This window comes from Triticum aestivum, chromosome 3A (genome assembly GCF_018294505.1).
Source record: "Triticum aestivum cultivar Chinese Spring chromosome 3A, IWGSC CS RefSeq v2.1, whole genome shotgun sequence".
In the NCBI taxonomy this organism is placed as follows: domain Eukaryota; kingdom Viridiplantae; phylum Streptophyta; class Magnoliopsida; order Poales; family Poaceae; genus Triticum; species Triticum aestivum.
Genome location: NC_057800.1, coordinates 623,343,123 through 623,355,373, shown reverse-complemented (window position 1 = coordinate 623,355,373; position 12,251 = coordinate 623,343,123). Strand labels below are relative to the sequence as shown.

The following is a 12,251-nucleotide window of genomic DNA, read 5'->3' as shown; positions in this document are numbered from 1 at the left end:
GGCGGATTAGTCAGCTGAAGCACGGAGTGAAATGAAATAAACAAAAGGTTGGACCTGTTCCGTGAAATACTACGCAACCGCGGACACGATCAATCAGAAAGTTCAGATCATTGACTTTTCTGCTGCTGCTGCTGCTGCCCTTGCTTTCAAATTAAAGTTGGGAGGTGAGACTTTCGTATTATCTTGGATCGCTAGAGTTTATATTTATATAGCGTCCCTTTTCGTTCTCAAGTGGATAAAAAATCTGAAGCCGTGGAAGCAAGCATCTGCATCTTTGTTAAAGGTACACCTCTCCCTGAAAAAAAGAGATAATCTCAAAGCCACTTAACTAAAAATGCGGTTTATCAGTCTAAGCAATCTTAACCCTTGCCGTGTCTATATAAGTGAAACGAACCGCGTCGCCTTTCCAAACGAAAGAGGGTATGTCACATCTAACCTGATGTCCACTATATTTTTTCTATCTCAGTTTTTTTTTTGTTCCTTGTTGCTGCGTTATTTGTGGGAGCTTAGATGCGATATTCTTAGAAAATATCTAAATGTGAACTAGACCAACTGAAACAAAAATGCCACAAGAAAAACAAATGGTGCTAGTACAATCGAAGAGCTGGCTTTCTGAATTTCAAAAGTAAAAAAAGAGAGATAGAGAGATAGAGCTGGCTTTCTGCGACGCGTCGTTTTTACCTCAGTGATTTACCACGGTAGCACGGCGGAAGAAAATGAAGAACCGTTCGCCAGAACATGGATGTCAGTTCACTTGGCGATCTGCCTGTACATTCTCCCCTCTTAAAACAAAAAAAAAACTGCGACGACTTGACACTTACTACAGGCCCAGCCCATCCTTCCCAAGAGATCTATCAATCAAACCTACCGAATCTCTCTCAAAATAAAATACTCCAACTGCTGACCTTGGCTAGTACAGTACGTACTGGAGTCCATATTTCTTTTCCTAGGCCGTGTACTGTTCCGTATTTCGCTGGAGTGGACCGGGCAGTGGGCAGGCTCCGGCACATGAACCAGAGACTCTTTCTCATCTCACCTTTGACCAACTCTAAGCTAGTGTATAACAAGACTTTTTTTCACAATGTACCACAACAAGACTTCAGGGTGAGAGATAAAAAAGTTTAGAGCATCTATAACCGAACCCTTATATCCATCTCAAACGCCTGGGCAGGCCGTCCGGTCAGTGACCGGTCACAAAAACGCAACCCAACCATATCCTTCATATCCGTCTCAAACGTCCAGACTAACCGGCACCCCTCATATCCATCTCAAATATGAGGACGATATGAGGGCTCGCGGACGCGCCCGGACGCGCTCGGTCAGTCCGCCACGTATGACGCAACCCCACCCCGGACCACCTTTTCTCTTTCTTTATTCATTTTTTTTCTCTCTTCTTCTCCACCAATCATGTACAAATGACCGGACATATGAAAAAAAAAAGAAGTGTGGCTTCACGGACGAAAAAATAAGGGCTCAAAACAAACACGCCCGGTCACTAACCGGGTGCGGGTCAAATTAAAGGTACGTGGCTGAAGATGCTCTTACTGCTCTCTCTGTTTCATATTGGTTGTCACTGATTTAGTATAAAACGTACTAAATCAACGACAACTAATACGAAACGAAGGGAATAGCAATTTGTGGCCAACGAGTATGAACGCATCTTCTCTCCATCGTCGCCGCGCCACGAAAACTTCTTTTGTTTTTGCTCGAGGCGCCACGAACACGTTGCGCCATTGAAGGCCCTACTGGAGGCAAAGAGGATTAAGCACTAGCAGCATCTAGCCAGCTCGCAACTTGGCCTCTCAGATCAACCTAAACAAACCTGGCCACCAATCAGGTCGCAACAAGTGTCCTCTGCCCCCTACCAAAGCTAGAGCGATCCACAACGTCTATCTCAGGGGGGTGCAAAGGCTCTCCTCAAGATCGAACAAACATATAGGAAAGAATCTTCCCAATATGTATTTGGCGCATGACGAGGCACCGATGCCGACCCACGGATTGAAGAATCGGAAACGCACGGGGAAGACAAAGTCCCCAAACCAGCCCATTTTCCACGCGCCCCCGAAACTGAATTCCATGTTGAAGGTTTCTTTTTTCTCTCCCACACTGGATCGGTGGTGCACCATATCTGATATGTTTATGCCCGGTGGTGCCATGGTTAGGAGTGGCCGCACGAGTAAACTAGAATAGTACTCTCTCCGTTCCGAATTATTTGTTTTAGATTTGTCTAGATACGGAGGTATCTAGCACTAAAATGAGTCTAGATACATCCGTATCTAGACAAATCCAAGACAAGTAATTCGAAACGAAGGAAGTACAATTGTTGGTGATATGTGGAGGGGGAGAACATATGGTTGACAAATCAGCCCCCCTCTCTGCTTTCAGGTTTCAAGAGAAGAGACGGGAAGGAGAGGTGGATGGAGGGGTGGAACAACTTCTCAAGCCCCCCTCTCTTTTAAAAAGCTTGTGAGCCTTTTCTCCTCTCTATTATTCCTTTTCGGAAACGATTTTTCTCTCTCTATTCATTGCCCCTTTTGGTGGAGTACTTGCCGTCTCAGAGGAGCGCGGCCAATGGGGGGCGAAAGGTGGTTGCGAGGAGTGGAGCAGGAGACAGAAACGCTGACAGCAAAGGCCTACCACACACACACCCCCCTCTCTCTCTCTAACCCTCTCCAGCAGCTCTCTCTTCCCTCTCTATCTATACCCTCTCTCTCCATCACACACACAGACACACAACTCTCTCTCTCTCTGGCCTAGGGTGTGATGTGAGTGTGAGGAAAAAGAAAGACAGGGTCGTGGGACGTGTTGAAGAGGACAAGATCTTCTTTGCAGTACAGTGGACGAAATCCCAAGGCGGATTCAATTCAATTTGCCAGTGTGCGCGAACCGAGACGCGGAGGCAGAGGAGCGCCAATCCCACCACTCATTCATTCATTCATCCCCCCCCCCTCTGCCTCACCTCGCATGTTTGCTCCAGGATGGTATGTACACATGTTCTCTCCCTCCCTCTCTCTCTGGTCCTCTAGTCCTCCTCCCTCTCTCTCTACTCTCTACCACCACTAACTTCACTCTGGCCTCGGGTCTGGGCTCTCGTTGGCAGCAGCAGCAGCAGCAGAGGTGGTGATCATGGTGCAAGGTGAGGAGGCGAGCTGCTCGTGGAGGATGGCGAGCGCCGCCCACGACCACCACGAGAGGGCAGTGCTGCACCTCAACCACCAAGCGGCGCTCGCCTACCATGGCGGACTCCAGCTCCAATCCCATCACCACGCCGCCGCCGCGCCGCCTGCCAGCTTCCTGTACTCCCACGCTGCCCTCTCTGCTCATTCTCCTTGCAAAAATTTGCTTCTTTTTTGAGGTTTCTGCCGGCCTAAAATCCTCCCTGGCTCAGCTCATGCAGCTATGCAAGAGGAGCTAGCTAGCTAGCAAGATCAGACCAACTTTTTCTTGCAACAACCAATAGTTTGCAAATCCCTCAGTGGGAAGGCTACTTGTTTAATTAATTAATTAATTTCTTAATCTCGATCGTGTGCATGCTTTTATCCATCCATCCATCTTTTTAACAAACTTATTCCACGCACACACAGATATGCTTATGCTCCCTCCATTGGGTTACACCTCCACCTCCGCGAGCGCGCGCACCAGTTCCATTTCTTAATGCCTAAGGCCCGAACGTACTGCGAGAGTGATCCGGGCACCATCTTTTCTGCCTCCCCGGCCTCACCCTTATCTGTCCAGCTCGGTCGATCTTTATTAGTAGCCTCCGCCTGCCTTTCCATTCTCGAAAAGCTTTTATCCTGTTTGATTTCCTATAGCTGCTACAGCGTAATAAGTTGGCGTATCAGTATCACTGGTAATTGATGAGATGACGAGCTCTGTGCGCCACTGCTTGGGCAGGGACTTCCAGCCCGCCGCCTACTTCGGGGAGCTGGAGGAGGCCCTCATCCATGGCGCCAACGCCGGCGTCGGCGTCGGCGTCCCCGACCACCTCCACCACCCACACCCTGGCGGCATGATCGCAGGCGACGCGCAGGCCAAGTGTAAGCTACGTACGTACCCTTCTTCTTCCATGCACCTCTCCGGTCCGAACCTTGGCCACCTGCCAAGAAGGATCGTTTGTTGCTGTTGCTCGGCAGTCGGCAGGCACACATGGCGAGGGGTAGAGGAGGGAGACATGCCTCGCCTTTTGCATTCCCGCAAACAGTCGCCACATGCAGCAGCTCCGCCTCCGCGCGGCATAAATGGTGAGACAAGGAAGGAAGGCATGTCGTCGTCCTTGGGTTCGGTTGACCTCCCCTCCTCCGTCCGTCGCCTACACCAGCAGCCAACAGTGTAGCAGCAGCTTCTTCCTCCCTCCGCCATGTTTAGCTACAGCTACAGCCTTTTCTCTTTCTCTGTTAAGGGAGAGAGAGAGGGGCCGTGAGGATGCACGAACAGCTGTTTGCTAGGGGAACAGGAACACCAACATGGAATCGATATAATTGAATCCTCTTTGTATCTATCTATGCATGCAGCCGCGGCGGCAGGAGGAGGAAGGGGAGGAGGAGGGTACCTGGCGGGCGCGGGCAGGCCCCCCACGCTGGAGATCTTCCCTTCGTGGCCAATGCCGCACCCACAGCAGCTGCACAGTGCTGTAAGGACCCGCTTCCCATGATCATTCACCCCATGCATTAATTCACTGGCTGGCTCAGTCGTCGCCGTCGCTGAACCCGAGGAAAAAGATGGCGATGTTCCTTGGCGTAGCCCCCGTGGCCGTACCGCCACCGGCCGGCCACGAGTAAAGAGAGCCTGCGACGGCGAGCGAGGGGGGCGAAAACGTGTTCCCCCGCCCGTCTCGTCTCAGAGGCACATTAACCCTGCATTGCATGCATGCATGCATGCATGCGTGCGTGACCACTCACTGTTTGCCTGCGTTAATTGCTGAACAGGGGAATTCGCAGTCAGTCGGGAGCACCACTGACTCGAGCTCAGCCCGGAACACAATGGCGCAGATGGAGCTGGTGTCCCCGGGCCCGGCCGGCAGCGTCCGGCCCTCCCCCTCCTCCACCACCTCCGAGCAGCGGCAACGGCAGGAGGTCATGATGGTGACCACTGATGATTACAGCTACAAGCCAGGCCTCCCCCCGCCTGCCGCCGCTGGCCTCGCCGCTGCCGCGCCAAGCTTTCAGCAGCCGCACCAGGGCCAGCAGCTGCAGCTGCACGGAGGAGGAGACCATGACAAGGTACAACGCCCCCTCCTCCCCCCTCTCCTGACCTTTTCCTATCAATCATACGTGCCAGACCAGCTAGCTAGCGAGTCGTACCAGTACCAGACCACCAGTACCACCGGCCCATCGATCTCATCCCAAGGAGTTAGCGCAGGACACATGGCCTCGCCACTCGCCAGCTCGTCCTTCTCGCCCCCCAGAATAATACCGTCAAATCAAATCTCCTCCAGAGAGAGAAAACAACTCTCGGCCTGTCGTCGACAGAGGATGCCAAACTGTTGGGAATTCGTCGTGCGAGCATGCAGCATCGCCCTGTCCCGTCACCGTCCCACGGCCGAGTAGTACGCCCGTTTGTGTTTGTGTAGTCAGTCACGGACATGCGCAAAGCCTGTCTAGCTACCAGGCTAGATCATGTCTCTCTATGATAGCGTGTTAAGGTACCACTCGTGGTACTCCTTCCAGCAGTAAGCACAAGACATGTGCCCTTTGCATAGGCTAGAGCTTCTATGATAAGAGGAGAAAAGGCCATGCTTGTTTGGGAGGGAACAGCCGGATGTGTGTCTATGATAGTAGATGAGGACTGATTGGACTAATGGCATCTGGTCGATGCTGCACCTGGTTAAGAGGACACCAACAACACCTTGGACTGTCTTTCTGTCTCTCCCAGGGTGGGTAGACAGACATAAAAGCAGGATCATACCATGATAAGTTGATAAACCCCCATCTTATCTCCCTCCTGCCGTCCTGCGCCTTGGCAAAGCGGCAGCGATGGTCGCTCACCGAGCTGTGATGGCCAGCAGCATGGCATAGCGTGGCTAGCTCGCTGTCCGAGCCATCGGTGTCATCAGGGACGGACAGCTACAGCCAAAAAGGCTACTTGGGTTGCTGTGGATCGAACAACGGACAGCAACTTTGGCTCCAATGCACTATCCTGTTCCCTGTAGCTGCTGCTTTCTTTGGTGTTGGTGTTGATGTTGATGTTGAGATGTGGCGGCACTGTGCTGTGTATGGGAGAGGAAGGAACGATGCTACTATACACACCTTGCTCTAACTCCGTACCTCTTTTTTTCCCTTGGTGTCCTTTGCACAGAGGAAACATGGATCCACGAGGAAAGACGGCAAGTTGGTAGATTCCAAGGTGGGATGGCTACTGTTTGTTTGCTTCTTCATCCACTCATTGCTTGATTCATGTCTCTTGGAACTGTGGCATCATCTTGCATGGTTAAACTGACCGTTTTGGTTTTGGTTTGGCAGACCGAAAGGCGATTAGCACAGAACAGGGAGGCCGCAAAGAAGAGCAGGCTGAGGAAGAAGGTGCTCACAAGATCCATAGACATACCTTTGATGATCGTGCCAAGCACTGTTGCTTACGATTGCCTAAATTTGAGCGCCCTCTTTTATCAGGCTTATGTGCAGAATCTGGAGACCAGCAGGGTCAGGCTTCAGCAGATGGAGCAAGAGCTCCAGAGAGCACGGTCACAGGTTGTTATCACAGCTCGTCTTCTCTCTGTGCAGTACATTTGATGATGCCTTTGAAAAGTATTTTCCTCTCACAAGATTGCTTGCTTGTTCCAGGGGATATTTCTCGGAGGGGGCGGCGCAGGCGGTGACATGAGTCCTGGTAATCAGCGCCGTTCGTCTGAACTTTTTTACTCTGATCACTGCAAAAGTCTGAGACGTTTGTTTGCCTTTTTTACTTTTACCCTTCATAGTAATAATAACTTCATGTAAAACCGTGGTCCGCGCGCTCGCAGGGGCCGCCATGTTCGACATGGAGTACGCGCGGTGGCTGGACGACGACGGCAAGCGGCTGGCGGAGCTCCGGGGCGGCCTGCAGGCGCACCTGGCCGACAGCAACCTGGGCGCCGTGGTGGAGGAGTGCATGCAGCACTACGACGAGCTGTTCCAGCTCAAGGCGGAGCTGGCGCGCGCCGACGTCTTCCACCTCCTCACCGGCGCCTGGGCCACCCCCGCCGAGCGCTGCTTCTTCTGGATGGGCGGCTTCCGCCCCTCCGAGCTCCTCAAGGTCAAGCATATTTTATCATCTTCTTCCCATGCATTGCACTGCATGCACGCATGCACGAACGGCATCCATGAAGAGTGGTCCGTGCATGCGCGCGCGCACGTACGGCTGTTGCGTCCCGTACCGACTGAGGCTAGAAGCCGGCTTGCCATCATGCATGGGAATGCAGATCCTGATCGGGCAGCTGGATCCGCTGACGGAGCAGCAGATGATGGGGATCTGCGGCCTGCAGCACTCGTCGGAGCAGGCGGAGGAGGCGCTCGCGCAGGGGCTGCAGCAGCTGCACCAGTCGCTCGCCGACACCGTCGCCGCCGGCACGCTCAACGACGGCACCCCCGGCCCCAACTACATGGCCATCATGGCCATCGCGCTCGAGAAGCTCGCCAGCCTCGAGAGCTTCTACCAGCAGGTCAGCACTCAGCACCACATCAATTCCTCCTCTTCTTGGACATGGACTGCATCATCAAACTTGCTGCGGTTAGATCATAATCTACACCAGTAACAACCTCTCTTGAATCGAACGATACAAAAATCTACGGAAGTAAAATTCATGCTACAGTATATAGCACAGGTGGTCCTTTCCTGTCAGAAACGCTAGCTGCTGGCTACGGAGCCATGGCCTACTTTCTCCATGATGAATGACAGGCCAACTTTTTGTCAGAAACCAGCGGATTAAACTTGTGGATAAGCATCATTAGCGCTTTCTAGCATGCATAATCAGCCTGTTATTATAAATAAAACCATACTACTACCAAGCTAATGCTTCTGGTAGTGGTACAACCAATTATTGCAGTACGTTTTCTAGACAAGTTGGTGGGGGCCCTACCCTAGGGCGGGAAAGGTTTATTCCTGATCACACATGTGTACGTGTACCTGCATATCTGGTACTAGTACAATATATACATGTACATAGACAGACACATGTCTCATTCTAGATATAAAGTCAATGGACGAATACATACGGTTGCAACTGTGCATAAGCTATGTTCCTTGTGCCTCTCTACCCTCTCCTGTGCTGTTGTGTTGTGCCAGCCACACATCCCCTCTCTTGTTTTATTCCCTCCTCTGCTTGCTTGCTGGTACTACCACAGCTGAGGCCCACAATCATAGCGAGAAAAATCGTATCCTTGGAGGCCTCATTTATGATGTTCCATGCCTTGCAAAAGTTGCAAGGGTTCCTACCCATGAACAGTCTCCTCTACGAAAAACCATCAGAAAAGGACACAGCCACACCTAAAATTTCAGCTCCGTGGACAGGAGCCTTGAAGAAAGGTGGATACCGCGTTGCTGCTCCATCACAAGTGTAGGAAAAACAATCGTCTAGACTTTTTATGGATTATCTTCTCTCTCTCAAGGCCTCCAGGGATAAAAGAAGATTGAGACCTCCATTTTGTCTTTGTTTATTTTCTGCCTTTTCTGAGCCCTGATTCCTTTTGAGATATGTTGATTGTGGTTTGTGGATGTAGATATTTGAAAAGGTATCAAGGTATATATGCAGGCAATTAATAATTCTACTAGGGTCATGATTGGGGCAATCATTCTGCATAAAGTCTCCTATGAAAAAGATGGTGAATGGATTTAGATATAGTTGCATCAGAGAAAGTAGTATGTATAATAATAGTGATTTGTTAGAAGTACTACTATAAGAAAGAATGACTCAAATAAACATGACCACATCAGACACTTCTTATTTTCGGTCGCTCAGGAAAGGCTGGCTATTTTGTTGATACTAATCATAGGTTCTCCTTTTCCTTTGGTTTTCATTTTCTTCAAATTTTATCTGTTATATATATGCCATGTTAAGTCCCACACGACGCGATCAGAAAAGAATGTCACATTAGGATAAGCCCTTGCAAGATCTGAACCATCGTCGAAAGCAGAATATAGCAGTGAAAACAACCTAGCATTAGAATATGTACTCGCACAATCTTGATAATGCCCCATCACTAAGTATATATAATGCCGGCGTTCTATGTCGTGTCAAATTCCTAGCCGAGCCAAGTTACAAAACTGTATAACATGACATCTCATTGTCTTTTGGGTGACTTACTTGCAAATGTTGCAGGCTGACAATCTGAGGCAGCAAACGTTGCATCAGATGCGACGGATTCTAACAACCCGACAGGCGGCTCGATGCTTCCTCTCCATCGGGGAGTACTACCGCCGGCTCCGAGCTCTCAGCAGTCTCTGGGCTTCCCGTCCTCGCGAGTAAGATTCATTCGCTCAGCTGCAAAAACTGCACCCTATAGTCTTAGTTTTTCCCCAGTTTCAGAAGAAGAAAAACATATGTAAAATCCATTCGGCAAGTCACTTATTAGTTGTTCATTATAAGGATTCAACACATGTGCATAAAAAGATATTTTTGCACATAATATTTGTGTTTTCAGAAACATACATAGGTGAAATGAACATGACCGACAATGACTTGCACCTCTTATTTTCTCCTGTACCAGGAACTTCATTGGAACCGAGAGCCTCAGCCCAACAGGAACCGAGCTGCAAGGCATGCAGCAGCACCACCAACCGCAACAGAATCAGTTCTCCGGATTTTGAGGCTTCTCCTGGAGGGTGTAACGTAGGGGTCAGTGATGTTAGAAAGAGAGGAGAAGACAACGAGGGACTGTAATGTTCTATCATTGATTAAAGTATTTGAGAAAGCAACATCACTAGGGAAAAGGGAGAGGGGGCAATTGTTGGGGTGCAATGCTGAGTGGCTCTCACCTGTTGTTCTCATGGCTCCTGAACTGACTGAAGAGTTATTAGTACATCAAATTTTGGCTCGCAGCGGGGCAAAGCAAAGCAAAGAAGGGAGATGCGTGGCTGCTCATGGACCCGAGCAGCCAAATTCCACTTTACAAAGGCAGACAGAAAAATAACACAAATTCGAATATTCTTGCTAAACAATCCCTTATTATCTATACTAGGTTATTCCAAGTTTATTTTGCAGAAGGAGACCTTTAGAGATAACATCACAAAACAGAGATGAGCAATAATTTAAGATCGACTGTCAAATCAATAGAAAACGACGAGAACAACATATCAACAAACAATAAAGGACAGCTGATTATTCACTTGCTGGACACGTCCACAAAGTAGGAGATGGCAGCTGGTGCTACGCCCACGCTCCTGCGGCGCGCTGCTCCGGCGCCCGCGGCCACCATTCAGGCCGCCGCTGCCCACATCTCGCCCCCAGGCGCCTCCTCGCTGTCGCCGCGGTTCCCTCCGGGGTTCCCTTCGCCGCAGTTCAGAAGACTGGATCTGGTGGCTGAGCTTTTTCCGCAGCTGGCATCGAGCTCTCCAGATCTGGATCCCCAAGCCACTCACTCCTCGCCAACGGCCGCTGCGGCCGCCGCCGGTGTGCAGCGCAGAGTCTGCTTCGCCTTCAATGCGAATCTTCTGCAAGGCACGCCACCTCCTCCCTTTCAAGGAGCTCACCGCCCATGCCTCAAGTCCGGGTCTGCGACCTCATTCAAGGCAAAGACTCGATGGGACTCGACGAGCTCTCCCTCGAGCCCAGCGCCGGCTGCTCGGGAATCAAGACACCCTGCCCCCGCCGCGGATGCTCAGGACCATCAATGGCATTTGGTGCGGCCGGCTCACTGGTGGCGTAAAGGGCGACCTATCCACCCTCATTCAAGGCGTCGGGCTACAACTTCTTACTCCCCACCAAAGAGACAGAGCGAGTTCGTCAGGATCCAAGATAGAGAGTGCCACCGCTGTTTGCTCAGAGGCCATTGCAAGGCGAGCTGCAGGAATCCATTTACCTGTCGACGCTGCCGTCAGGTTGGACACAGGGCGAGGGGCTGCACCAACTCTCCATTCCCCTCCCCTCGGCCACCCCCGTCGCTGTATCAAGCTGCTGCTGCTACTCCTTCCTCCCCACCTGCGCCCTCTGCATCGACCCCTGCTGTAGCTTCCCAGGCCCCGCCCTCGACATTGGCTGTGCTGTGCGGCATGCCGCGTCAGGCATCCCGCGTTGGTGACCCTTCGCTGCGCCCTGAGGAGGGGACCGTGGTCATCGTCTCCACGCCGGAGATGGAGGCCAACACCGCCAGCCTTGCTTCCCTGGGTGCCTTCCTGTGGCTTGGTGGGAGCAGGCCGGTGGTGAGCGCTGCTGAGATCAAGGAGGCCCTCGACGTGGAGTTTGGCGTGCGAGATGTCAAGGTGGTGCCACACTACCCAGAAGATTTCTTCGCTCTCTTCGACTATCAGCACCAACGCGACAAGGTCACGGCGGCTGGCAGATTCCGGCACAACGGCCTCGACATCCATTCTGCCAACTGGCGCTTCGATGCGCACTCTGATGTGGTGCGTGCAGATTACCACGTCCACCTCTGTATCGAAGGAATCCCCCTCAACGCTTGGTGCGACTCCGTGGCAGCGCAGGTCCTTGGTCCGGACACATTTGTTCATTATTTCGACATCGCCACTCTCCGTCGCGAAGATACATCAAGCTTCATGCTTTGGGCGTGGTCGGCGAACCCCTCGGCCATCCCCAAGGTGTTGCAAGTTACCATTGCCCCCCGCGTGACCACGGGTGTTGGTGGTGCCCCGTCCACGGCTGTTGGGCATCGGGGCATCCGGCGTCGAGCTATCGTTCATCTGGACAAGCTGGAGGACTACACACCAGACGCGGCTGGCAACATTCCACGTCGCCCGCACACTGATCCCTTCACCTGGAGATATGGTGTGGTGGACGGCGAGTCAAGGGTTCGAGACAGGCGTGAACCTCCGCCTCGACATCGGGATGACGATGACCGGCACCGCCGCGACGACGACCACGACAGGGACGACGACCGGCGAGGCCGCGACAACGACCGGCCACGCTCCTCCTGGCGCGACCGTATCTTCCGGAGCCGCTCCCGCGCCCCGGAACGCCGGACTGAAGATGATCGCCACGGTTCACGTCGCGAGGAGCGTGGCGGTGACCGTGGCCGCGATGGACGACGCCGCTCCGGGGCGGCTCGTGGACGCTCGCTGCCACCTTCTCCTCGCACCACTTCGAGCGACATCATCGAGCTTGC

The 12,251-nt window shown here is 52.1% G+C and overlaps 1 protein-coding gene across 10 annotated transcripts; it reads left to right on the top strand.

The window, feature by feature from the left end:
- Positions 1-2,676: 2,676 nt before the first annotated feature.
- LOC123062673 (transcription factor LG2) lies at positions 2,677-10,007 on the top strand. Of its 10 annotated transcripts, none has more exons than XM_044486303.1 (12): positions 2,677-2,981; positions 3,104-3,296; positions 3,895-4,046; positions 4,512-4,630; positions 4,926-5,219; positions 6,295-6,342; positions 6,459-6,686; positions 6,780-6,825; positions 6,959-7,230; positions 7,397-7,636; positions 9,293-9,435; positions 9,681-10,007. In XM_044486303.1, exons 2-12 carry the CDS (start codon positions 3,127-3,129, stop codon positions 9,778-9,780), a joined length of 1,812 nt encoding a protein of 603 aa, XP_044342238.1. In that variant the 5' UTR covers positions 2,677-2,981; positions 3,104-3,126; the 3' UTR covers positions 9,781-10,007. The 10 variants fall into 10 exon arrangements, with proteins under 10 accessions (XP_044342238.1, XP_044342237.1, XP_044342244.1 ...); XM_044486302.1 differs by having other exon boundaries at positions 3,101-3,296; XM_044486309.1 differs by having other exon boundaries at positions 2,683-2,981; positions 3,905-4,046.
- The last annotated feature ends 2,244 nt before the right edge of the window (positions 10,008-12,251 follow it).

Bases quoted from the DNA above. Each gene is read 5' to 3' on its own strand.
- LOC123062673 (XM_044486303.1), top strand. From the start codon at position 3,127: ATGGTGCAAGGTGAGGAGGCGAGCTGCTCGTGGAGGATGGCGAGCGCC. The intron at 7,231-7,396 runs GTCAAGCATATT...ATGGGAATGCAG, and splicing joins GCCCCTCCGAGCTCCTCAAG to ATCCTGATCGGGCAGCTGGA. The intron at 7,637-9,292 runs GTCAGCACTCAG...CAAATGTTGCAG, and splicing joins TCGAGAGCTTCTACCAGCAG to GCTGACAATCTGAGGCAGCA.